Raw genomic sequence first — 26,134 nt, 5'->3', positions numbered from 1 at the left:
AGCATATTGAAGATTCCACTAGGCTACTTTGTTTGGTTTCTGAGCCTTTAATGTGGAAAACTGTGATACAGAACCTGAGCCTGTTCCCATTTAAAAAACAAATCGACAGGGCCAGACTAATACCCAGAGACCAGCTACTCCAAGATAAGCCCAAAAAAGCCAAGAACAGAACACCACTGGTCATCACCTACAGCCCCCAACTCAAACCATTGCAACAAGTTATTAAAGACCTACAACCTATCCTTAATCAAGATGCCACACTCCAGAAGGCCCTAGGTGGCATGCCTGTTCTCTCCTACAGACAACCTCCCAACCTTATGAGGATTCTCACCAACAGCCACAGTCTATACTGCAGGAACACCAGTCCTGGGACTTTTCCTTGCAACAAAGCCCGCTGCCAGCTTTGTCCACATATCTTTTCTGGAGATACCATTACTGGACCTAACCAGGTTATTCACAGAATCGCGGGTACAGTCTCATGTTCCTCAACTAATGTCATATGTTCCATCATGTGCCAACAATGCCCAGATGCTTTGTATATTGGACAGACTTCAAACTCTCTTAGACAAAGAGTTAATGGGCACAAAACAGACATAAAAACATTCCTGATCCACAAACCTGTTAGTCAGCATTTTAATGGTGTGGGCCATTCTGTTAATGACTTAAAGAGTTCGCATGTTACTGAAGAGAAATTTTCACAACACCCTTCAAAGAGAGGCTGCTGAACTCTCTGTCATATTCAAATTTGACACATTAACACGTGGTTTGAACTGAGACTGGAATTGTCTGGGTCACTATAGGGGCTCGTTTGCATACTTGGCTTAACCTAATTCTTGACTCCCCCACCTTCTGCCCCTCTGCTCTCTGATTGGCTCACCTTGATAATTTTTTTTTCTGATTTGTCCACCTTGATTACTGTTTTTGGTTCTCTGTGCCTCAAATATTGAGTCTGTTCTGGTATGGCTATGGTCTGAAAAAGTGGGTCTGTCCCACGAAAGCTCACCTAATAAATTATGTTGTTAGTCTTTAAAGTGCTACTTGACTGCTTTTTTGTTCTGATAATATATAGACTAGCATGGCTTTCTCTCTGTTACTATTCTACATTGATGTAAATCATGAGTAACTCAACAGATGTCTGCAGAATGAGGGAGACCAGAATCAGGCTCAGAGAAGTGGGTTGGAGAGAGGGTAATATTAATTTAAAATAAGTTTTAGCTAAATAGCTTGTTTTGTTTACTCCTGTGATGAGATCTTTTGTTTTCTGTGTAACTAGCTCTGAACTGACACATCTATGTATTCTCCTTTACTAAATAAATGTACAAAAATTAACAATGCACCATCTTCCAAATATAGTACGTTTTAATGTGAAAAAAAAGATTCCCAGTTTTACACTCTTAATAAGAACCAGATTGACTTATTCACATGGCAACCATTGCATATGCTCCACAGTAAACACATCAGACTTTCCAATTAAAATATCAAGGCACAGTAAAGAATTTTAAAAATTCAGCGTGCTTATAAACCATAAAATAAAATTAATATTTTTCTCATTCAGCAATTATTTTCACCTAAACATTCAGGTTTGGAAACAGAAACTTTATAATAGATACTTTTGCAGGCTTTCTGGCTTTATTAGGATAAGAGTCAGGCACACTTCTGACAAGTGATGTGAGGTCCAGAGTTCCACTTTTTCTGAATTTACATGATACTTTTAGATCTAGATTGGTCAAGAAGTTCAAAGGAACTTCAGGCAATTTTTATTTGACTTTCTCATTCTCCTGAAACATTTTTAAAGCTTTCACTAGGAACTTTGGTTAAACTTTCACTCAAGTATTTCCAGTTACTTATTCTGTTCCCATTTTACTCAAGATGATCCAGTCATTCCACAAAGACATGAGAGGAACCATCCAATATGACGGCACATTATTGGATGCTTTCAGAATCAGGAGCGGCGTCAAACAAGGATGCGTGCTTGCTCCGACATTGTTCGGGATCTTCTTCGCACTCCTCCTGAAGCATGCCTTTGGATCTTCAACAGAGGGCATCTTGCTGCACACAAGATCTGATGGGAAACTGTTTAATCTTGCAAGGCTGAAAGCTAAGTCTAAGGTGCAGGAAGTCCTCATCAGAGACGTGCTGTTCGCAGACGATGCTGCTGTAGTGTCTCACACAGAAGACCAGCTTCAAAAACTGCTGGATCAGTTCTCCAAAGTGTGCAAGGACTTTGGGCTTACCAGCAGCCTAAAGAAGACAAACGTACTCGGTCAGGATGTTGCTGAATCCCCATCAATCAGCATTGACAACTATACGTTAGAGGTCGTCCACGAGTTCGTTTACCTCGGGTCCACCATCACTGACACCCTGTCATTGGACTCTGAGCTAAATAGGAGGATCGGAAAAGCGGCCACAGCTCTGTCCAGACTCAGCAAGAGAGTGTGGAATAACAACAAGCTGTACACTCACACCAAAATGCAAGTCTACAGAGCCTGCATCCTCAGCACCCTCCTTTATTGCAGCAAGACTTGGACCCTGTATGCCCGCCAGGAAAAGAGGCTGAATGTCTTCCACTTGCACTGCCTCAGGCGCATCCTTGGAATATCATGGAAGGACAGAGTGACCAACACCGCTGTCCTCGAGCAAGCTGGAATCCCAACCATGCACACCCTCCTCAGGCAGCGTCGGCTCCTCTGGCTTGGCCACGTCCACAGGATGAATGATGGAAGGATTCCAAAAGACATCCTGTATGGTGAGCTAGCCTCTGGCAAAAGACCTCCCGGACACCCCCAGTTGCACTACAAAGATGTCTGCAAGAGAGACCTCAGAGAGGTAGACATCGAGCTGGACAACTGGGAAGATCTAGCAGACGACCGCAGCAGATGGAGGCAGGGGTTACACAAGGGCCTTCAGAAGGGCGAGATGAGGATCAGACAGCTAGCAGAGGAGAAGCGAGCGCACAGAAAGCACACTAAGGACTTGCCAGACACCCACCACATCTGCAAGAGATGCAGCAAGGACTGTCACTCTCGTGTGAGTCTTCATAGTCACAGTAGACGCTGTAAATGAAGTCCTCAATTGAAACTATAAAGGGCGCGATCCATAGTCTATGCAGACTGAAGGATGCCTACTATACTATATTCTGTTCCCATTAGGTCAGAACTTTCCAGACATTCATAGAACAGGTTTAGGGAACTATTTAAGAATGATGATGGGAGTGGATATTCTGTTGCTCTCCAGATACAGGTGTGTAGCTTCTCCAGCGCTATCTGCAGACCCTTCCCATTTTGAATAGATCTGCAAAAATGTTTGTCATTGCTGGTCCAAATGTAATGATCTGTATGGTTTGATCACAGCACACCTACAGGACAGATTGATACTTTGCGAGAGGCGCTGCAGAAGGTAAGCGCTGGAGAGGCTACACACCTGTATCTGGAGAGCAACAGAATGTCCTCTCCCATCATCATTCTTAAATAGTTCCCTAAACCTGTTCTATGAATGTCTGGAAATTGAACAGACTCACTGAGGTAACAGGAATTAGGGAGGTAAGGACTTAGTCCCCTCCCTTCTCTCCATTTTCCCAGGGACAAACCAATGACTTTTATGTCAGGCTTTCAAAAGCCCTTCCCTTTGGGACAAGAGTTGTAATAAGGGTCTTGTTTTTACTAAAAATAACTGAAAAAATGGGAATGAGCTCCTTCCCTGCTGCAGGAGGTAAGGTGATCCAGCACCTCCTGCTGCTGGGAGCTCTGGGATTTCCCCAGTATCCCCAGCTATCCTCAGTGGCTCAATGCTGTGGGTCCTTGGCTCAGAGCTTCAAGGATGGCAGCTGGGAACTTTGAGGTCTACCTGAGACCTCTGGGGGTTCTCAGTCACCTGTGAAGGCTGGGAGCTGTGGGAGCTTCCAGTGGCAGCAGGGAGCTCTAGGGCTGGTGGCTCAGAGCTCTAGGTCCCAGTGCTACCTGTGGCGGCTGAGAACTGGAGGGGTCCCCACTGCTCCCGGAGGCTTGACTCCAGGTCCAGAAGCTTCAGCTCCTCAGCACCTGGCAAACAGTCCAAGTGCTTTTACCTCTCCCACCCCCCAGCCTCTTGCAGTGCCAGGCACTGTCCTCCAGCACCCCAAACCCTGGAGCACGGGGTGACACATTTGGGGGCCCTTAGCACTGGGTGATACCAGCCACCCCAAGTCTTAGCCCCAGGCTGTCAGTCCCAGAAGAGGAGCGACAAGCCTGGGTTAGTGCCAAGGGGGAAGCAGCAAAGAGGATGGGGTCTCTGGTGCAATGTGGGTAGAACCACACAGGGCTGTTTGTGGAACCTCCCCCAGCCTATAGTACACACCACCCATGGCTGAAGAGGAATGTTTCATGGAGGTCACAGAAGTTCATGACTTCCATGATGTAATCTTAGCTCTACTTATTAGAAACTGGTTGTGCAAAAGGATTGCCAACAAGCCACAGAGCCTCTCCCATATGCATGGCCAATCTGATTCCAGCCCAGCTCCGTGGGATTAAAAATCATTCCCATCTGTTGGAAGTTTGGTGAATGAGTGCCAGTTTCCACTTCACAGACAGCATACGGGTATATGGGAGGAGGGGGGACAGATGCAATATGAGGAATCGGCACTGTGTGGGTATGTTGGAGGAGAGGGGACAGATGGATTGTGGGTGGGTGGTACAGGTAACATGTGGGTGTTGGGGGCCAGGCAGCATATGGATATGGGGGAAAATGGGCCAGGGAGCTTACTGGGTTTGGGATGCAGGAACAGGCAGCATGTGAGATGAGGGAGGCTGGAGCACAGATGGGCTGTAGAGGAGACAGACAGGCCAGGTGTGTTTGTGAGTCATCAGACAGGCCAGAAGTCACCATTTCAGCTTTTTCAAACCATTCTTGGTGGGCGTGTGTGTGTGCAGTTGGTAACTCTTCCTGCTCACAGATGCTGTGAGTGGAGGACTGAGTGGCAGTGTCTATGGAGCTAAGTAGTGCTACCCTCCCAGGGGCAGTGGAGGCAGAGGGTGCACAAGTGGGTAATGCTGCTCTTTGGGGGTGGCTGGTGAGTGGGAGCTGTGGGGTCAGATAACACTGCCCCCAGGATTGGGCAGGCAGAAGTGGGGGGGACCGTGTGGGCAGCACTGCCCCCAGAGTAGGGTGGGAGGAAGTGGGGGGTTGGGGAGGGGTGGGTAGCACTGCCCCTGCGTGTGGCGGGCGGGGAGGTAACACGGTCGGGGAGGAAGAGGTGGGGGGACCCGCAAGGGCTGTGGGGGTGTGACGCTGTCTCCCAGAGGGATTGGCGGAAGCGGCGGTCTGTGGGGGCGTCCCCGGTTGAGGCGGGGTTGAAGGGGGCAGGTAGCACTTCCTCTGCCTGGGGCGGGCGGGGTTTGGGGGCCGGTGACGCGGGAGAGGGGTCTGGGGCGGGGGCGGAGCAGCGGGATACCCAGGCATCACGGTCGGGCGGCGCCCTTCGCCTCCATGGCAACGCGCCGCCGCGCGCGCGCCACAGGCTAACGGAGCCGGCGGGGCCGCGCCCCGCTCGCGGACACGCAGCCAAGGGCAGCAGCGGAGGCGGCTCCACCAGGTGAGGGCAGGGCCCGGCTGTACGGCGTCCATCACCTGGGGAGGGGACGCGGAACAAAGGCCGAGAGGGGCCGCGACGGGAGCGGCGCTGGCCATTGAGCGTCCTCTGGCGGGCCGCGGAGTGGGGGAAGGTGCGGAGCGGCGCCTCTGCCGCGAAGCACGATGGGTGATGTAGTCCTTGGGCTCGCGCGTTCCCTGGCGGCCAGTAGAGGAGCGGGCGGGCGCGGACTACACATCCCAGCGCGCTACGTGTGGCCCCCCGCGGCGGCGGCGGCGGCGGCGGGGGGGGCGCTTTGCATCGCTTCGGTGCCTGAGCTTTGCGGGGCGTTGGGGCTGAGGGAGGGGGTTGGCGGCATCGGGGCCTGCGGTAGCATAGACGGACCCCGGCGCGAGGCAGTTCCAGCCTGGGCCCGTATAACGGTGCTGTTGTGCCCTGCTCCACCTCCCCCCACGCGCAGTCTGTCGGGGGATGGTGGCGTCTCCGCACCTCGGGCGGGGCTGGGTGAGCCGGGGGGGGCTGTGTAACGAGGCTGGAGAAATGCATGTGGGGTTGGGGCGGGATGGGGTATGTGTGAGTCGGAAGGGGGGAGCTGTGCGAGGGCCGGGAGGGCCTAACACATTTATTGTGTGTTGTGTAGTTCTCCTAGCGCACCCCCCACGCGCCGGCCCAGTTGCATTGTCACACGCATATGCCCAGTTTGTTTTCTCCATAGTCCCCTTTGTCTTGGAAAGGCTTCGCTCAGCTTTTCCAGCCTCATCACACAGCCTCCCCTCCCGAGGCTGCATGTTCAGCCTTCGTCTACACTAGTGCTTTTTCCTGCAAAACTTTTGTTGGTCACAGATGTGTGGGGGACACAAAACAATCCCGACTGACAGGTAAGTTTCATGGACAAGAATGCCAGTGTGGACAGTGCTGTGTTGGGAGGTGAGGACTCTCACCATCATAGACTAGCTACACAGGAGGCTGTGCAGCTGGAGTGGTACAGCTGTACCATTGTGTGATTTGTAGCGTAGACTCGCATTAATCTATTCTACATTATGCTACTGTAGTGCATCCCTTTAGAAAACATAGGAGGCAAAGTTCCTGCTCCAAAGAAATTTAAAATACACTTGTCCATGATCAATGCAGTAACTGAAGATGGAAGTAAATGTGTTAGGTAATGCTTTGCCCTATAGGGTCTAATGCAGGATTGTTACAGTATGCTTACAGTATAATTGTCAGCGGATTGTGTCTTCTACATTTAAATGTCTTGAATGATGGATATTTGGTTCTATTTATGGAGAGAAAACATTTCTTACACCCTCAGTTTGTGCATTTTACCCTGGTTGCGTCAGATGCAGACACATTGTACTTGAGCTCCTATGCATGGTTTCTTATGTGTTCAAAGAGAAAGGATTGGCTGATGAATAGGCATGTGATTTAGAAACTCTAAGGATTTCTTTTCCACCCATTCATAAGATATTCACAAATTGTAAACATTTATAATATAATTACATTGAAAAAAATCAGTATTTCTGGCTCTAAATACTGTACCATGAGAACGTTTAGTGTGTTGCATAGTGGGGACAAGTTAAATATTTTCAGCATATTTATTCTGTAGTACCTAAATGTTTGGTACATTCTTCAGAGAAGAGAAAAATAATGTCCCTGCCAAAAGATTTGGGGCTGGTCTGCACTATAAACTTAGATTGACTCAGCCGTGTTGCTCACCAGTATGAAAAACCAACAGCCCCGAGCAACGAATAGTTAGGCTGACCTAAGTCCAATGCAGACAGTGCTAGACTGACAGAATTCTGTTGATCTTGCTATCACCTATTGAGGATGTAGATTAGCTACTCGGATGGGGAATCCCTCCCTAGGCAGAATGCTGTAGCATTTCAAGTGTTGATAAGACCTTGACATTTATTCCTATGCAATGTCTATCTGTACAGTGCTGCAGCAGTGCAGCTGGTGAAAGTGCCCCTGTTAGAATAAAAAACCCACTTACAAGAGCAGCAGAGTTGACATGAGGGGATGCACAGGGGGTCACATGCAGCCCCAGCTTTGTCTCCCCCATTCCCTGCACTCACTATCGGTGCTGTGCTGCTTCCAGTGAGCGTGGGGGCAATCCCACCACTCTAAGGGAGGAGGGGACTGCTCCCTCGCTCCTTGGATGTGGTGAAGTGCTTCCACAGGAAGAGTGGGGCGGAGCAGGGACATGTGGCCCGTGGCCCTCCTTGAATCCATGCACAAGTTGCTTCTGATGAGCATTATAAGCTAATTCAGCAAGAAAAGCTCTCCCACTGACTTAACATTGTACATGTGAGCATTTATGTTGGTGTAACTTGTGTTCTTAAGGGGATGGAATATTCGCACCCCTGCGTGACGGGAAGTTTTGCTGACATGGGCTTTTGTGTAGACAAGCTTAGACATGACACTGTGAGTGAGGGTTTCAAAAGCAGGGAGGGTTACAGTTATGTGATAATGTAGCTGGTTGTTGTAAGATGTACACATTGAGGCTGCAGCTACTCTGAGATAAATTGAACATTTACTAAATTAAAATTTTTAACCTTGTTCTTATGAATTCGAATTTGTCTATGAATCTTTCTGAAATTAGAGCCACCGTTTCTCCATGTTGAGTTTATGCATCCCCGTTGCCTTATCCAGTTCTACTGCATGAGCAGTACACTGTGAGTACCTATCCCACAGTGCCTAAGCCCTGGTTGCTTGTGGGTGTTTCATGTCAGAATCCTAGAATGCAAACCATTGTCCCAGAATTCAGAGCACCCAGTAGTTGTGCAAAAACGAATTGGAGATCACACCGCTTTCTCCAGTATTTTCTATGAGCCAGCACTAGTGAGACCAGCACACGTTGGTGGTACCATGTTGGCTTGGAGTCCTGGGACAACCAGCAGTTGGTGCAGAACTTTTGCATGCGTAAGTCTACTCTTATGGAACTTTGTGTTGTGCTGGCCCCTGCACTGTGGCTCAACAACACAAGAATGAGGCCAGCTTTAACAGTTCAGATGCGAGTGGCAATCACTCTGTGGAATTTTGTAACTCAACAGTTACCAGTCTGGGTCAATCAGTTTGGGGTGGGCAGATCTACAATGGGGTCTGTGGTGATGCAGGTGGTCCATGTTATGTTGGCAACTCCTCAAGAAGACTGTGACCCTGGGAGATGTACAACCCATAGTGGAGGGCTTTGCTGCCATGGAGTTTCCTAACTGCAGTAGGACAGTAGATGGCACACACATCCACATCATGGCCCCGGACCAGCTGGCCTCTGAATATATAAACTGAAAGAGATACTTCTCTATGGTTTTGCAAGCGTTGGTACATCACAAATGTTGCTTCACCAACATCAACATGTGATGGTCAGGGAAGGTTCATGATGCATGCATCTTCTGAAATTCTGGTTGGAACAGAAAGCTTATGGATGAGACTTTTTTCCCAGACTGGAAGATCCAGATTGGCGACGTGGATAAGCCTATTGTAGTATTGAGTGACCTTGCTTACCCTCCGCTTCCTTGCCTTATGAATCCCTACACAGGAGCCCTGGACTGCAGCAAGGAAAACTTCAGAGACTCAGCAGGTGCAGAATGGTGGTTGAGTGCACCTTTGATCATTTAAAAGCAAGGTTCAGATGCCCCTCTTGATCATTTGGACCTATCTGAAACTAATGTCCCCACTGTGACTACAGCATGTGTTACTTTGTACAACATTTGTGAATCCAGGTGGGAGAATTTCCCATCCATCTGGAATTCTGCAGCTGAGGCCATCAGCAGGACTTACTCACAGGCGCCTACATGGCCATTCACCAATAACCATGTGGAGGCAGCAGCAATAAAGGACACTTTAAACCATAGCTTCCTGAATGATCTGTCACGCACATATCGATAGATTTCTATGTTGTAATACCAACCAAGCCCCACTCCCCAAACTGATTTGTGCTCCCCACCAAATGTGAACCAATAAATCAGACCGTGTCTTACTGAAAGAATGCTTTTACTTGGTGGGAGGGGGCTAAGTTGCAGGAAGTAGAATGGATGTCAAGGGAGGGTTATTTTCCTAAGAAAAGGGCACATGTGTTTTTAGCTGTTTACCCTCCCACCCTGACCCCATGCCCAGGTCTGTCTGCGGACAGTCTTCTGCGGACCTTGGCTTAGCAGAGGGCACCTGTACTTTCAGCCCCCATCCTGCAATCCCTATGAGGTTCCGTCTGCTGCCAGTCCTCTGCAGATGTTGGCTTAGTGATGGGACCTGTGTTCTCAGCCCTCCACTACCCTCCCCCTTGCCTCGCTCTGTCTGCCGCCAGTCCTCAGTGGACCTTGGCTTAGCAGCGAGCACATGTGCTATCAACCTGCTCTCGACCCCCTTGTTCTCCACAATGATTTGTGTAACCTACCACTCGTGCATGCCAAAAAATCACACCGAGCTCAAAAGAATAAGTTTATTTTGTGGGGAGGAGAGATTTAAGTGGCAGGGAAAGGAAGCTTTGTTAAGGGTGCTAGAATAGCCTTTTGCAGTGTCCATTGTGGCTAGAGTGGCATCTGGGTAATGGTGGGATCCCTGTAAAGTAGAAAGAAATGCCAGGGAGGGGGAGGAGTTTTCATGTCATCTGCCGGGTTGGGGGAAAAATGTTTCTCGGTGGTCACTGGAGCAGCCCTCATCAGGGAAAAGGCCATTTAAAGGAGGCTAAACCTGCATGCGCTGTACAAGCTGATTTACAGTAACAGGGTCCACAGAGCACGGCAGCTGTGTGGTGAGGGGGAAGGGTTTGATTCCAGCCGCTGAGTAGGGAGGGATCCCTGTATAGTGAAAAAAATGCCAGTGGGAAAAGGACATGCGTGGAGAGGAGACCCGGAGAGCCTGCAACTCACGTGGGGTGGGGTGGGGTAGGGGCAGAGTGCCCGCCAGCCGTGTAGAATGGCACTGTGCTCCAGGGAAATGTAAAAGGGCAGGAAGCATGGGAAAAAAATCCAATCCAAATTCTCATGCTTCTTTAGGTTGGCAGAGAAGACATCACCCTCCTAAAACTAACTGATATCAACAAAGAAGAGCTGCTCATCATGGGTGACCACAAGCCTGGAAAATCTGCTAAATTGCCGTGTGGCTGCCATCACACCAGATGGCTATCTGGTTGCCTGGCGTGGTAAGGTGTGCTACTGCGGAAGCCACAATAAGTCAGGCCTGCCCAAGAACCTCATGAAAAAAATACAAGAGTGCCTGGATGAGGCCTTCAATAGGATCTCCTAAAAGGAGCAGTGCTCCATCCCCAGAAGTATTAACACGCTGTTCTGAGGGGCACAGATCCATAGAAAACCTGTATCCATACCTATTCCTATACCACCTGCAACCCGCTTCTAGCATTCAGAAAAAAATACTCACCAGAATAGCTTGGTCCTGGGGGCTCAGGGACAGGCATAGAGGGGACCTGTTCCAGCTCCAGGGTGAAGAGATCTGGGCTGCCAGGAGGAACTTCCTTGGGGCCCCTGCTCATTGCTCCCTTCTTCCTCTCGGGCCCCCAGGTCTTCTTGGATCACACCTGGCTCCAGACCAGGACCTCCACAAGTGTCGTAATTAATACTGGGCTCTGTGGTGGGGTTGGCCTCAATAAGCAGGTGCAGCTGTTCATAATAGCGTCTTGTCTGTGGAGATGACCCTGACCACTGGTTGGCTTCCCAGGCTTTCTGATAGGCCTGTTGGAGTTCTTTCACCTTCACCCAGCATTGTGTAAAGTACCAGGAGTAACCGCTAACGGTCATCTTGCATGACATGTGAGTATAGAGGTCTGCATTTCTCTTGTCCACCTGAAGTCTCCTTGCCACTGAGTCGTCTCCCTAAACTGCAAGAAGATCCAGAATCTCCTGACGGGTCCACGCTGGAACTCTCTTGCAAGCCTGAGAACTACTAGGCAGATCACTACCCTGAGTGCTCATGATTTCAGGAGGTGGCTAGCAATGCGATGGCGATGGCTAAAAGAATTTTTTTTAATTGTGGGTGCCCTATATATTTGCCCACCTGGGTGCTGATGAATTCAAATTCAAATTTAATCAAAAATTTGCCAGCTTCCTGTGAGCTTCTTCCTGTGCACCTGGATGGAGAACAGCCGAGAAGGAAGTGGCCATAATTTGCAGGTAACTGCCCAGCTTTGTGGGATACATATAGGACAGTTCTGGAGGCTAATAAATTCGATTTAAAGACATAGTGCTTCCACGTTGGCCTTTATTCGAGATTTTAAATTCAAACTTGATGCTACGCTCACCCTTTTCCAACAATAATGTTATATTGATATTATACCTTTAAATTGAGTTAATAGTATTTACAGTGAAGACAGTCACTGGGTACAATCGAGTTAATTGCCTTAAATTCAAATTTACCTCATAGAGTAGCGGCAGCCTTAGTGTTTTTTAAAAGGGAGAATAAATCGGGTCACATTACAACCAATGAAAATATCAGAGTCATTTGTTGTAGCTGTTGTAGGAAAAGTGAGATTTATAAATGAAGAGAAGAGAGAGTAGTATCAGGGAGGGTGTTGCAGATACAATGGGCCACATGAATAAATGCAGAAAAGTGAACGAAAAGGGATAAAGGCTGGCATCTTTTCCATCTAGTCAGTTGTGCTGCTCTTGCTAGTTAACGTTTTACTGAAAGCAAACGTAATGGTAGGATTCATTCAACTTGATACTTATGTACAACCACACGACAGACTCCTTCTATCTGGAATTCCTGGCATCAATAAAGCTGCTTATTTATAATCAGCTGCTAGGAAATGTTCAGGCATATTCAAGTTGTGCTTTTCGGGATGGGGAACCAAACGCTGTTCATACCCCTGATCCCACTGAAGTCAAGTGAAATACTTGAATGAGCGTGGCAAGAAAGATTTTGATCCTGAATGTACATTTACACCTTAGTGTTGAGCACTAACTTGCTTTACTTTTCCTGCTATAGGAAAAACATTTCAAAGATAAGCATCCTGCAAGTAACAAGAAGCAGAATTTGTGCAGAAGGACAAAATAAGATACAAATTCATTCAAGTTTGAGATAAATAGACCAAAATTACACTTGGATTCAAATTTAAGAAATGTTCTAAGTATTTAATGTTTTCTCATCCCCGAAAATGTATATTGTCAGTCAGTAATATTGCATGCCTTATTTACACTACTACAAACAAATATGACTTTAAATAAGAAGTAATGCAATTTTCAAACATTAAAGAAGGAATGCCCGTACTCCAGGGAATGGCTTAACTATGTTTCTCAGGGTATGTCTACACTTGGGAATACAGTCAAATTTGTTAAAGTCAATTTTGAAACACTAGATTTTATAAAGTCGAAGTTGAATGTCCACACCTGCTGACAAAGTCAACTTAGTGTGTCTCTACTAAATGGTGTAAGTTCGACTGCGGCAGCAGTGCATTATGGGCCCCTATCCCACAGTTCCTATAGCCCCATTGCCTTTTGGGTTTATGTGCCAGTGTCTTGTGAGAAAAAAGTCGCTGCAGGTGGTTGTGGGTGTGTAATGTCATCATCCCAGAGTGCAGTGCTCTCACTTCCCCCTGCTGTTGCAAACAATCAGCCATTTTTCCAAAGCCTGCCGCTGCATCAGGATGCTTTGATGATTCATAGAATCATAGAATACTAGGACTGGAAGGGACCTTGAGAGGTCATCAAGTCCAGTCCCCTGCCCTCATGCCAGGACCAAGTACTGTCCACACCATCCCTGATAGACATTTATCTAACCTGTTCTTAAATATCTCCAGAAATGGAGATTCCATAACCTCCCTTGGCAATTTATTCCACTGTTTGACCACCCTGACAGTTAGGAACTTTTTCCTAATGTCCAACCTAAACCTCCCTTGCTGCAGTTTAAGCCCATTACTACTTGTTCTATCCTCAGAGCTGACTATTGATGTGCCAATCTGCCTGGAGCACAGTAGTAGTATTGTCATTACTTCAAGTACATTCAGAGTAGACTACTCTGGCCCAAGAGTCTTTTCCCCTAGTCTACACTAGCCTCAAACTTTGAAATGGCCATACAAATAGCCATTTTGAAGTTTACTAATAAAGTGCTGAAATACATATTCAGCACCTCATTAGAATGCCGGCAGCTGCAGCACTTCAAAATTGACGTGGCTTGCCGCCGCTCAGCTCGTCCAGACGGGGCTCCTTTTCGAAAGGAACCTGGCTACTTCAAAATCCCCTTATTCCTATCTGCTGTTAGGAATAAGGGGATTTCGAAGTTCCCGGGTTCCTTTTGAAAAGGAGCCCCATCTGGACGAGCCACGTCAATTTCGAAGTGCCATGGCTGCCGGCATGTTAACGAGGCGCTGAATATGTATTTCAGCGCTTCATTAGTAAATTTCGAAAGGGCTATTTGCGTGGCCGTTTCGAAGTTTGGGGCTAGTGTAGAGACAGCCCAGAAGTAGTTGTGGCTCAAACTCCAAGATTCATTAGGAATCCAAGACTAACGAGAAGAGAAAGCAAAGTTCAGGAAGTATTAGACAATAGTAAAGTTGAGGAAAGGTGAACCCTTGAGACTGTCGTCTGTTGGCTTCACTGAAGTGTTAAGGGATTTCCTTACCTCCTCTGGTAAAGAAGCCCTAGCTCAACTGCCTGTGTGGGAGAGGGAAGGAAGAGAGAGCGCCCACAAGCTCTGTTCCTTCATAGGAAATCATCCCCCGAGCCACTCACTTTGGGAGGGAAGTGTGGCCCTGCAGGGAGAGCGTAGGAAACTGTCTTTAGCCAAAGGACGTGTTGGGTTGGGGTTACTTTTTAAACAAGGACAGAAGACAATGCTCTTTTTGAAATGTCCAATGCAGAACAGGGTAAAGGGCAGAGGCAGACATCAGGAAGTACAGTTCTAGCAGGGACCACTTACAAATGTGACAGCCACCTGGTGCCTTGGGTTGGGGGGCAGAATGAACAGCGCACAAAACAAGTTTCTCAGCCTCTGCTGTGAAATCATTTGCAAGGAAAAAGCCCTTTCAAGCATTGAAACCCCGCACAGGACAGGGCATGCTGCTGTCTGCAAGCATGGTTCGCACAGCCTGGAAGCCACGTGGCAAGGGGTTGGGGGCTAGCCTGCCAGCCACATGGTGGCTTGGGAGGGGCAGCCCTCTGAAATGTACATTGTTAAATGCTGTAGGGAATCTCCAATTAATGCTAGTGTGGAAACAGCATTATTTTAAATCGATTTTATTGGCCTCCAGAGGTATCCCCCAATGCCCTATGTATGTGTTCTAGCCGCTTCACCTTTCACCTCCACTGCTCTCTAGGGCTACATCTACATTCTTTTGAAACAGCATGTTTACACACAAAAAACAGATTAAGCCTTCAATTTGCTCTTTCCAAAGAGCAGGCCGCTCTTTCAAAACAGAGTGTCCACACAGCCCTGGGTGCTCTTTCAAAAGAACGGGTCAGGAAACGCCGCCGATGGGGTCACATGGGTGCCTAGCCCTTCCAGGGGCCACAGTCAGCCACTCCCTTAAAAGGCCCCTCCCTGATACTCTTGCCCTGCACACGCTGAGGGCTGCCAGGCTGTCCACAGCACAGCAGACCCCAAGCACAGAGTGGAGCAACTGCGGAGATGCCCATGTATCCCCAGCAGCCTCCCATCACTGGAAGCATCATCATCGCTGGGGGTCTCTGGCTCCAACTCCAGCTGCTGTGGGGTGGCTCACATCTGACAGTCCCGACTGGTCCTCTGGCCTGGTCTTGGGCTCCAGCCCTGAAGTGTTGAGCACCGCTACTGCGGGGGGCTGTCTCCTTTGCTCCAAGGAGGCAGTCCAGCTGCTCAGAGTGGGGACAGCTAGTGGCCATTGCCCCTGAGTGGCTCGCCACATCTCAGGCCTGGCAGTAGTCCAGCATTAGCTCCTTAACTTTGGAGAGGACTTGGTCTGGCAGGTGGGTGGAGTACCTCGGGCGATCAGGCCAGCGGAGAGGCAGCCAAGTGCCATATCATTCCTGCGCCGGCCTCTGGTCTGGAGGAGGACCTCCTCATGTTCCCACAGTCTGAGGAGGACCTTCAGCTCTGCCTTGGTTCATGATGAGACCCTTTTTTTTGGGCCCTGGCTGGGTTCCTGGGAGCCCTTGGATAGCTCGAAGGACGGTTGCTGGGGGGGCACGGAGCTCCTGGGTACTGGCCATGGGTGTGGTGGGTTGCCTCATTGAGCCGGAGTGTCGTCAGCAGGGCATGCTTCAGGAGGCTTGTGTCCTCCCTGCTGCTAGCACACTCTCAGCTTCCTGCCACAGGGTTTCTGGGTCCCTGCGTCTTTAAATGCAGATGGATGCAGAGACCATAGAGCCCTGCTGGTGCAGGCCTGGGCATCTCCGCGCTCCAGCTGGACAGCGCCACAGAGGCTGCTCTTTCAAAAGAGCGTAATGTGGAGTGTCTATACATGTTTTCTTTCGTGTAGATGCTCTGCGGTCTGTTTCGAAAGGGCCCCTTCTTTTGAAATATTTTTTGAAGGTACTTGCCAGTGTGCATGAAGCCTAGGTATGCAGGAAGTAGGTAATAGGAAGGCCATGAATTTGAATTCATTTTCTTTCTGGCCGTCATGGCTAGCAGATCTCAGGAGCGGTCATATCAAGCCATGAGTTCTCAAAGTTGCAAAAGCGCCCCAGCATGGAGATATGAGAGATCCAGGATCTCATTTCTGTAAGGAAGGATGAATCTGTGCTGAGTAAACACCAGGGATGCTCAGCAGTGCTGGGTGAGAATCAAACCACACCAAATGCACCATCCTTGGTGTTGGGAGATGGAGAAAAGAGAAATATGTGGCACCATTGCTGCATAGTCCTGTTCCTGAGGATCACGCAGGGAATTGATACTGAAGATTAAGGTGGAATTGTCTGGTGCTAATGTAGGAGGCTCCTGTTATCAGAAGCCAACCTCTTTGGGTCTAAGGATTAGATATTACCTTCCTCATTTCTGATGGAAATTTTATTCTTCCCTGGTTTGCATTCAGAGAGGTTATAGATGAGAGAATCCTCTTTTTATTTTCCCTGAGCAGAAATCCTGCGTTGTTCCACTGGCAAGTGTGATGTTAAGTATTCCCTTGGAATTGAGGATTTGGATCTGAAGTTTCTTTATTGTTACCATGGTGCCATTGAGATAGAATGAGAAGTTCCTTCTAGAGTCCATTAGTTCTTTCTGCCTCAAATGAGACCTTCCTTGGTTTCACAGGCAGCAGTGAGTACTTCAGTACCTCCCTCTCAGTTGAGGGCTCAGATCCCATCTTCTGCACAAGGGCCATTTTGCACACTTATCTACTGGGGCCAACTGGCCTTCCTTGACTTCCCAGTCTTGCCATTTATGGGATGTTTGGAGGGCACTTCAGCCCCCTTCCCAAGTTTCTGCCATACCAGGACATTGTCTTCTCATTTGTCTGCAACCTTGCTTTGCTTGCTCCTCTGCTTTCTTCTCCTGTGTGAGAGGAAAGCAGGCTCATCAAGGAGAAAGGGTCAGCTCTGTAAACTCTTGCTTGGCTCCTGGCTGAAATCAGGAGCAGCTGGCTTAGACTCACAGCTCCTGAGATACTGGTTCTTTCTCATTGGTAAGAACAGAACAGCTGCAGCAAATCAAACGACAGAGGTGAGCTTGTTGCCTCCCTTGGCTTACTCTTCTCCCCTTAGCAGCCTGCCAAAAGCTACTTATGCTACTGTTCCTCTCCCCGTTCCCCTGTCAGTTCACTCTCCTCCCCCTTATTGCCTCCTGGGCTTATTCTACCAGTAAGAAGGCAGAGATGTATCAGGCAGAGCCGGTAGTAGTGCTGGGAGCTTCTGCAGCACTTTTTAAAAAATCATTGAAACAAGCAAGCTCAGGGAGTGATGGGGACGGAAGCTCTGTGTTTAAGTCAGAAGATGAGTGCTGCAGATTTCATCATGCTCTACCCTCATGTAAGTTTGCATGTTGATATCTGACAACGGTTGGGAGACACCCGGCTTCTCAGGCAAGGAATGCAGAGATGATCTGGCAGAGCCAATAGCAGGGCTGGGAGCTTCTGTAGTACTTTTTCAGATTGATTGAAACAAGCAGGGTGTGGATGGAAGCTCTGCTTAGGTCAGAAAACTCTTGTTGCAGATTTCATCATGATCTGCTCCCTCACCTTCGCATAGACTCATAGAATATTAGACCTGGAAGGGACCTTGAGAGGTCATCAAGTCCAGTCCCCTGCCCTCACGGCAAGACCAAACACCATCTATATCATCCATGTTAGATTTTTATCTAACCTGTTCTTAAATATCTCTAATGATGGAGATTCTGGAACCACCCTAGACAATTTATTCCAGTGCTTAACCACCCGAACAGGAAATTTTTGTAATGTCCAACCTAAACCTCCCTTACTCGATTTAAGCCCATTGCATCTTGTCCTATAATTTCCTGGTTTGTTCTTGTTTCCCTTTTTATAGATGGGCAGTATAGTTGCCCTTTTCCAGTCTTCTGGAATCTTTCCTGACTTCAGTGACTTTTCAGGATGGTAGTTAGTGACTTGAATACCTGCTGTATCGGCTCCTTGAGTATTCTAGGATGCATTTCATTAGGCTCTGGTGATTTGAAGACATGTATCACATGCTGATATTTTACAAAGGCTGACAGGAGCAAGCTCCTTGTGACACCAGTAGACACAGGGCTGCTCATACAGGAGAGAGGTCCACTGCCCCACACACATTCTGGTTATCTCAGCTTTGGATTTTTCAATACTTCACTGCAAGAGAAGCAGGGCTAAAGATTGACCATCTGGGATCTTTCCCTGCTGTCAAGAAACAGACATGAGGTATCACACCACAAAGATTGGTTATAGGAATTGCAATACCGCAGGCTGGTCATCTACACTTCCATTTAGTCCCACTTGTCTGTGTGTGTATTTCCTTTTACTACAATGGGCTTTGGGTAAGGGTACCTACCACATTGGGCCATATAGATTGTTACACACAAATGCTTATTTCTCAGCAGGGTTGCAATTACACTTTTCAATTGTAAGACTTTTTCCAACACCTTTTAAGGAGCTGCTGCTCCTGTACATGTACAGATGCGAACAAATGATCCCTAAAGAGCTGGCCGTTTTTAACAGTGTGTCTGCTCAGCTGTATGTCCTACTCTTCCAAAGGGTAAGTCGTCTTAGCTCCTGTTTACTTACTCTGTAATATTTCTGAGGGCTACAGAGTCTCATAAACTTGAGTACCTTCAGTGAATTTCATGGATATGATGTTTACTTTCTCAAATCCTTCCAGCAATACACAAGGAATCTTCTTCCAGTTCCTTGTATTTATTCATAACTATTTGCATAAACCATTCAGTGCACATAAATCCAAGCCAAGATTTGGCTGACAACATTTTTTTGTTATAGGCCTATACTCTTAACATCCACCATTTAATTATACTCTAGATAGTGGTTCTTTTTAAAGGACCATTGTTTTATTACCAACGTGGTAATACATCAAAGAGTTCATGATTCTGAGGAATGGTAGAAAGGAGCACAGCAAAATAAAGGCCATGGATTTCAGGATGGCAGACTTTAGTAAACTCAGAGAGCTGGTAGGTAAGATCCCCTGGGAAGCAAGACTCAGAGGAAAAACAATTGAAGAGAGTTGGCAGTTTTTCAAAGGGACATTATTAAGGGCCCAAGAACAAACTATTCCACTGCATAGGAAAGATAGGAAGCATGACAAGAGACCATCTTGTCTTAAAAGGAGCTCTTAAATGATCCAAAAATCAAAAAGGAGTTGTGTAAAAAGTGGAAACTAGGTCAGTGCACAAAAGATGAATATAAGTGAACAACACAAATGTGTACGGGGGAAATTAGAAAGGCAAAGGCACAGAATGAGCTCAGTCTGGCTAGAGGCATAACAGATAACAAGAAAATATTCTACAAATATATTAGACACAAGGAGAAGACGAAGGAGAGGATAGGCCCATTGATTAACGAAGAGGGAGAAATAATAACAGAAAACATGCAAGTGGCAGAGGTGTTAACAACTTCTTTGTTTCAGTATTCACCAAGAAGGTTAGTGGTGACTGGATGCGTAATGTAGTGAATGCTAGTGGAAATGGGGTAGGTTTAGAAGTTAAAATAGTAAAAGAACAAGTTAAAATCATTTAGAAATTAAATGTCTTCAAGTCACCCGGTGACTTCAAGTCATCAAATGCATCCTAGAATACTCAAGGAGCTGACAGAGGAGATATCAGAGCCATTAGCTGTTATCTTGGAAAGTCATGGAAGTCAGGAGAGATTCCAGGAGACTGGAAAACAGCATTACATTTGCCCCTCTATAAAAACAACCCAGGAAACTACAGACCAGTCATCTTCTGTGCCAGGAAAAATAATGGAGCAAATAACTTAGTTCATCTACAAACTTCTGGAAGATAATAAGATGGTAAGTAAGAGCCACTATGAATTTGTGAAGGACGAATCACGTCAAACCAATCTGATAGCTTTCTTTGTTAGGGTAGCAAAGGGGAAGCAGTAGCTGTGGTATTCCTAGACTTTAGTAAAGCATGTGATGTGGTCTTGCATGATCATCTTATCAATGAACTAGAGAAATGCAACCTAGCTGGGGCTACTATAAGGTCGTTGCATAACAAACTGGATAACCATTCTCAGAGAAGTAACAGAGAGGAAGTCGTGCTAGTCTATACACTATCAAAACAAAAAGCAGTCAAGTAGCACTTTGAAGACTAGCAAAATAGTTTAGTAGGTGAGCTTTCGTGGGACAGACCCACTTCTTCAGACCATAGCCAGACTAGAACAGACTCAATATTTAAGGCACAGAGAACCAAAAACAGTAATCAAGGAGGACAAATCAGAAAAACAGGATCAAGGTGAGCAAATCAGAGAGTGGAGGGGTGGGGGGGAATGTCAAGAATTAGATTGAGCCAAGTATGCAGACGAGCCCCTGTAGTGACTCAGAAAGTTCCCATCACGATTTAAACCATGTGTTAATGTGCCGAATTTGAATATAAAAACCAGCTCGGCTGCTTCCCTTTCCAGAACGGTGCGATAATTCTTCTTCAGTAACACACATACCTTTAGGTCATTGACAGAATGTCCCATTCCATTAAAATGTTGACTAACTGGTTTGTGGATCTGGAGTGTTTTGATGTCTGTTTTGTGCCCATTGACCCTTCGTCTAAGGGAGTTAGAAGTCTGTCCAATATACAAAGCATCTGGGCATGGTTGGCACATGATGGCATATATGATGTTAGCAGAGGAGCGTGAGAAAGTGCCCGTGATTCTGTGAGTAACCTGGTTAGGTCCAGTGATGGTATTTCCAGAGAAGATATGTGGACAAAGCTGGCAGCGGGCTTTGTTGCAGGGAAAGGTTCCAGGACTGGTGTTCCTGGGGTATAGACTGTGGCTGTTAGTGAGCATCCTCATGAGGTTGGGAGGTTGTCTGTAGGAGAGAACAGGCATGTCACCCAGGGCCTTCTGGAGTGTAGCATCCTGATTAAGGATAAGTTGTAGGTCTTTAATAATTCGTTGCAGTGGTCTGAGTTGGGGGCTGTAGGTGATGACCAGTGGTGCTCTGTTCTTGGCTTTTTTGGGCCGATCTTGGAGTAGCTGGTCTCTGGGTATGCGTCTGGCCCTGTCGATTTGTTTTTTTACTTCTCCTGGTAGGTAAGTCAGGTTAATGAATATTTGGTAAAGTTCCTGTAGTTTTTGGTCTCTGTCAATTGGATCAGAGCAAATGCTATTGTACCTAAGAGCTTGACTGTAAACAATAGATCTAGTCACGTGTGCAGGATGGAAACTAGAGTAGATAAGTATAGCGATCAGTAGGTTTTCGGTACTGTATGGTACTGATCAGGCCATCCTTGATTAGTACTGTAGTGTCCAGGAAATGTATCTCTTGCATGTTGTAATCGAGGCATAAGTTGATGGTGGGGTGTAGATTGTTAAAGTCTCCGTGGAATTCTTCTAGAGCCTCTGTACCATGGGTCCAAATCATAAAGATGTCATCAATTGTATCTTAAGTAGAGGAGTGGTAATAGGGGACGAGAGCTGAGGAATCGTTCCAGGTCAGCCATAAATATATTAGCATATTGTGGGGCCATGCGGGTGCCCATAGCAGTTCCACTAATCTGGAGGTATAAATTGTCCCCAAAACGGAAATGATTGTGTGTGAGAACAAAGTTACAGAGGTCAGACACCAGATTGGCTGTGGTGGCATCAGGGATGGTATTCCTGATTGCTTGTAATCCGTCTTTATGTGGAATATTAGTGTACAGAGCCTCTACATCCATTGTGGCAAGGATGGCGTTATCAGGAACTTTTCGGATGTTTTGTAATTTCCTCAGGAAGTCGGTGGTATCTCGGATATAGCTGGGAACGTTGGTGGCATGGGGTTTGAGGAGGGAGTCCATGTAACTGGCTAGTCCGGTGGTAAGGGTGCCAATACCTGAAATGATAGGGCGTCCAGGGTTTCCAGGTTTGTGGATTTTGGGAAGTAAATAGAATAATCCAGGCTGCGGCTCAGATGGTGTGTCTGAGTGAATGAGGTCCTGAGTAGCAGCAGGGAGTTCCTTCAGTAGTTGTTGTAATTTCCTTTGGAATTCCAAAGTGGGATCAGCGGAGAGATGTCTGTAAATGTGGTGTTGGAGGGTTGTCTGGCTGTCTCCTGTTCATAGTCTGACTTATTCAGGATGACAACAGCACCCCCTTTGTCAGCTGGTTTGATTATGATGTCTGGGTTATTTTTGAGAGTGGTTATCAATGGTTCTCAGTCATGCTGGAAGGGCATAAAAATTGGGTTCTGCAGGGGTCAGTTTTTGGACCTGTTCTGTTAAGTATCTTAATCAACGATTTAGATAATGGAACAGAGTGTGCATTTATGAAATTTGCAGATGATACCAAGCTGGGAGGGGTTGCAAGTGCTTTGGAGGATAGGGTCATAATTTCAAATGATTTGGACAAAACGGAGAAATGCTCTGAGGCAAATAGGATGAAGTTCAATAAGCACAAATGCAAAATACCCCACTTTGGAAGGAGTAATCAGTTTCCATATACAAAGTGAGAAGTGACTGTCTAGGAAGCAGTACTACAGAAAGGGACCTAGGGTTCATAGTGGCTTACAAACTAAATGAGCCAACAGTGTGTCACTTGAAAAAAACACGTCATTTTGGGCTGAATTAACAGGAGTGTTGTGAGCAAGACACGAGAAGTAATTCTTCCACTCTGCTCTGTGCTAATTAGGCCTCAGTTAGAATATTGTGTCCCATTCTGGGCACTACGTTTCAAGCAAAATGTGGAGAAAGTGGAGAGGGTCTGGAGAAGAGAACAAAGTGATTTAAGGTCTAGAAAAAAAATGGCCTATGACGGAACACTGAAAGAATTTGGTCTGTTTAGTTTAGAAGAGAGAAGACCGAGAGGGTTCATAATAGCAATTTTCAAGTGCCGAAAAAGGTGTTACAAAGAGGAGGGAGAAAAATTGTTCTCCTTGATCTCTGATGATAGAACAAGAAGCAATAGGCTTAAACTGCAGCAAGGGAGGGTTAGGTTGGACATTAGGAAAAACTTCCTTACTGTTAGGGTGGTAAACACTGGAATAAATTGCCTAGGGAGGCTGTGGAATCTCCATCATTGGAGACATTCAAGAGCAGGTTGGCGAAACAACTGTGAGGGATGGTGCCAGGTCCTGCCATGAGGGCAGGGGGCTGGACTTGGTGACTTCTTGAGGTCCCTTTCAATTCTAGTATTCTATGATTCTGTGATATAAGCATAATTCTTTGAAGCTTGTCTACATACGTTGGCTAAGTCTACACCACAGCTTTACTATGCTGCAACTTTTTGGACCATGGGTGTAGAAAAACCCAGACAAACAACTCCCCACCCCACACCCACACATCCCGAGTGCAGCAGGTTAGGGTTGTAAAGCACAATTTTAAATGGGCTCACAGCACTGTTAGTCCCTCTGTGGCCATACTTTTGCGTTAAAGTGCTGCCATGGCAACGCATCAGTTTTAGACATGGAGACCGAGCCTTTGAGGCTGTAAATATTTCCTGTCCAAACATCTGTGTTGACACTGCTACTGTGCACTGAAAGTTCCCCGGTGTGCTTTGACACACTTGGAAACTGTAGTGAATTAAAGCACACTAGTAAACCTTTAGGCTATGTCTACGTGGTACCATAAGCTCGAAATAAGCTATGCAATTTGTACTACGCAAAGTGTGTAGCTTATTTTGAGTGGATTTTGAAATAGGCTATTTCGGCATGTGGTGCTGTCTAAATGGCACTGTGTTTCAATGCATCCCTGTACTCTTCCTGCAAGGAGGTATACAGGGTTGCTGGAATAGCATGCCTGTTATCTTGAAAACTGTTTTGAGACAGTGGGTGCATTGCTTAAACACGGGCAGCTATTCCGGATATCATCGTATCCGAATTAATGCCCGCCGTGTAGACATAGCCTTAGTGTGCAGCAGCAGCGTCCACACAGGCACTTAGTGCGTGGCAGGCTAGTTCAGTGTTTGTCTACTCTCCAGCTTGCTGAAAACTGAGTTTTAAAGACGAGGGCTCAGTGTGGGTGCTGCAATCCATTGCATGCAGTGATTTAACAGGATCAGGGCAGGGGAAAATATATAAGTTTTGTCAGTCATCCGGGGCAACTGCGGTTTATTGTCAAAAATCAGCATAGTAAGGAGGTACTGTAATAATCTGTATATCTAAATGGTAACATGGCTGTAAAGCAGCCAGACAAGGAATCACAAAGCAAAAACTACTTGATGATTTCCTGAATCGTTGTCCAGCGTATGTGAGTTTTTGTCTTATGACTGAGTGTTGTATTTTAGGTGTGTGAGAGATGATGAATTTGGCTGAGATTTGTGATAACGCAAAAAAAGGGAGAGAATATGCGCTTCTTGGGAACTACGACTCCTCTATGGTATATTACCAAGGTGTCATCCAGCAGATTCAGAGACACTGTCAATCAATCAGAGACCCAGCAATTAAAGGCAAATGGCAGCAGGTATGGTGAAGTGGTATTATAGCCATACTACCATTGCATTGTAAGTATGTGGTGGATTTGGAAAGAAATACTGCATTGCACTAATTTTTTAAGATGTAACTGAAATACATGTTGGCTTAAACTGAAGCTCATGATATTTATGTGGCAATATTTCTTGTGACATATTTAGAAGGGATTCTTTCATTCTAATTTAATCAATTTGTTTGTCTTCACATAGTGTGCCTTGTTAATCAATGGATTAATTGTGTGTGAGTGCCTATTTTAGAAATACTACTATGTTAATGATCTCCTTTTGCTGTCTCATCTTTCATCCAACTATTAAGCAGTAAGCTGTGATGTGAGGACATGAGTTTGCATTGTTAAAAATATCAATATAGTTGCAATTAACTAAAATGTTATCTGCAGATTTAGATAGTACTCTTAGGCTCTGATCTCACAATCACTTGGGTATATTGCTCAATTTTATTTGCATGAGGAGTATTGTTGAAATCAGTTGGACTAATCATGGGATGACAGTTAAGCACTTACATAAACACTTGACTCTTAATGACCTATCCTGGCCACATTAAAATCAATGATTTCAGAGATGGAAGGACTGGCCCTTTTAGATCACTTCAGAACCTGATCAGCTTTTGTTTAGCTTTCATCTTGGTTTCTCTGTTGTACAAAAAGCTCTTGTCTACACTAACACCCTTCTTCAAAGGGGCATGGTAATCAGCCTGAGCAGGGAATAGCAATGAGGTACTGTAATACATACCCAGCACCTCATTAGGCTAATTTGCACTGCGGGAACTTCGAATGCCAGCAAGCCGTGTAGCCACGGGCACTTTCAAGTGCCCACACAACTTCAAAGTGTCTTTCCTCCCAAAAAGTTTTGGGAGTAAGGGCGATTCGAAGTTGCACAGGTACTTCCAAGTGCCCGTGGCTACATGGCGTGCCGGCACTTCATAATGGCTAACTTCAAAGTTCCCATGGTGAAAATTAGCCTAATGAAGTGATGCATAAGCATCACAGCACCTCATTGCTATACCCTGCTTGGGCTGATTAAGGGGGCTAGTGTAGACAAGCCCAAAGTGTTTTCTAAAATCAACAAACTTTGGAGGCTCTGTGTTTAAGCTGTCACCATCGTACAAATTGTTATTGTGCATGTAAAACTTACTTGAACTGGAGGAAATATGTCTTATTACATTAAAAAAAATTACACTAAGGTAATCTGAGTTAATTATTTTACGTTTTATTTTTCACAATTTTACCATAATATTATTTGCAAACATAAACCTGTATTGTTCCCCCGCTTTGCCTTGATGAATACATTTTTGTGTGTGCATTTCAAATGGAGCTAAAGTTAACATAGAACTTTTTATCTACAAAAACTTTACTTTATATGGTGCCTTATTTTACCAAAGCGTCTGACCTTTGTATCAATCTAATTATATGTATTTGTTTAAAATCTGCACAGCACATAACTGACACTGTATGAAACTCTATCCTTGGTTGCTTGCAGTTTGCTCCCACGAAAGGCATGATACCAGTGCACCCAGATCCAAGGGCACAATTTGGCACCTTGTTTTTGATAGATTCTACAAAATCAAGCAATTTTATTGCCCATCCCCACCTCTGTGC

At 46.2% G+C, this 26,134-nt stretch overlaps 1 protein-coding gene across 5 annotated transcripts in view; it reads left to right on the top strand.

The window, feature by feature from the left end:
• Nucleotides 1–4,578: 4,578 nt before the first annotated feature.
• The window catches only part of KATNAL1 (katanin catalytic subunit A1 like 1), a 60,698-nt gene continuing 39,142 nt past the window's right edge, over nt 4,579–26,134 (top strand). Inside the window, exons 1-3 of one of the 5 annotated variants that reach the window (XM_074986059.1) lie at nt 4,579–4,624; nt 10,555–10,705; nt 24,336–24,511. In XM_074986059.1, coding sequence (XP_074842160.1) covers nt 24,347–24,511 — 165 coding nt within the window. In that variant the 5' untranslated portion in view covers nt 4,579–4,624; nt 10,555–10,705; nt 24,336–24,346. Of the gene's footprint in view, nt 4,625–5,422; nt 5,567–5,973; nt 6,068–6,178; nt 6,442–10,554; nt 10,706–24,335; nt 24,512–26,134 lie in introns of those variants that run through there. The other 4 variants (XM_074986053.1, XM_074986044.1, XM_074986075.1 and 1 more) reach the window with 4 other exon arrangements.

The sequence above is a fragment of the Carettochelys insculpta genome, chromosome 1, assembly GCF_033958435.1.
Source record: "Carettochelys insculpta isolate YL-2023 chromosome 1, ASM3395843v1, whole genome shotgun sequence".
Classification (NCBI taxonomy): domain Eukaryota; kingdom Metazoa; phylum Chordata; order Testudines; family Carettochelyidae; genus Carettochelys; species Carettochelys insculpta.
Note: the sequence above shows the minus strand (reverse complement) of the source record. Positions and strands in the feature narration are given on the sequence as shown.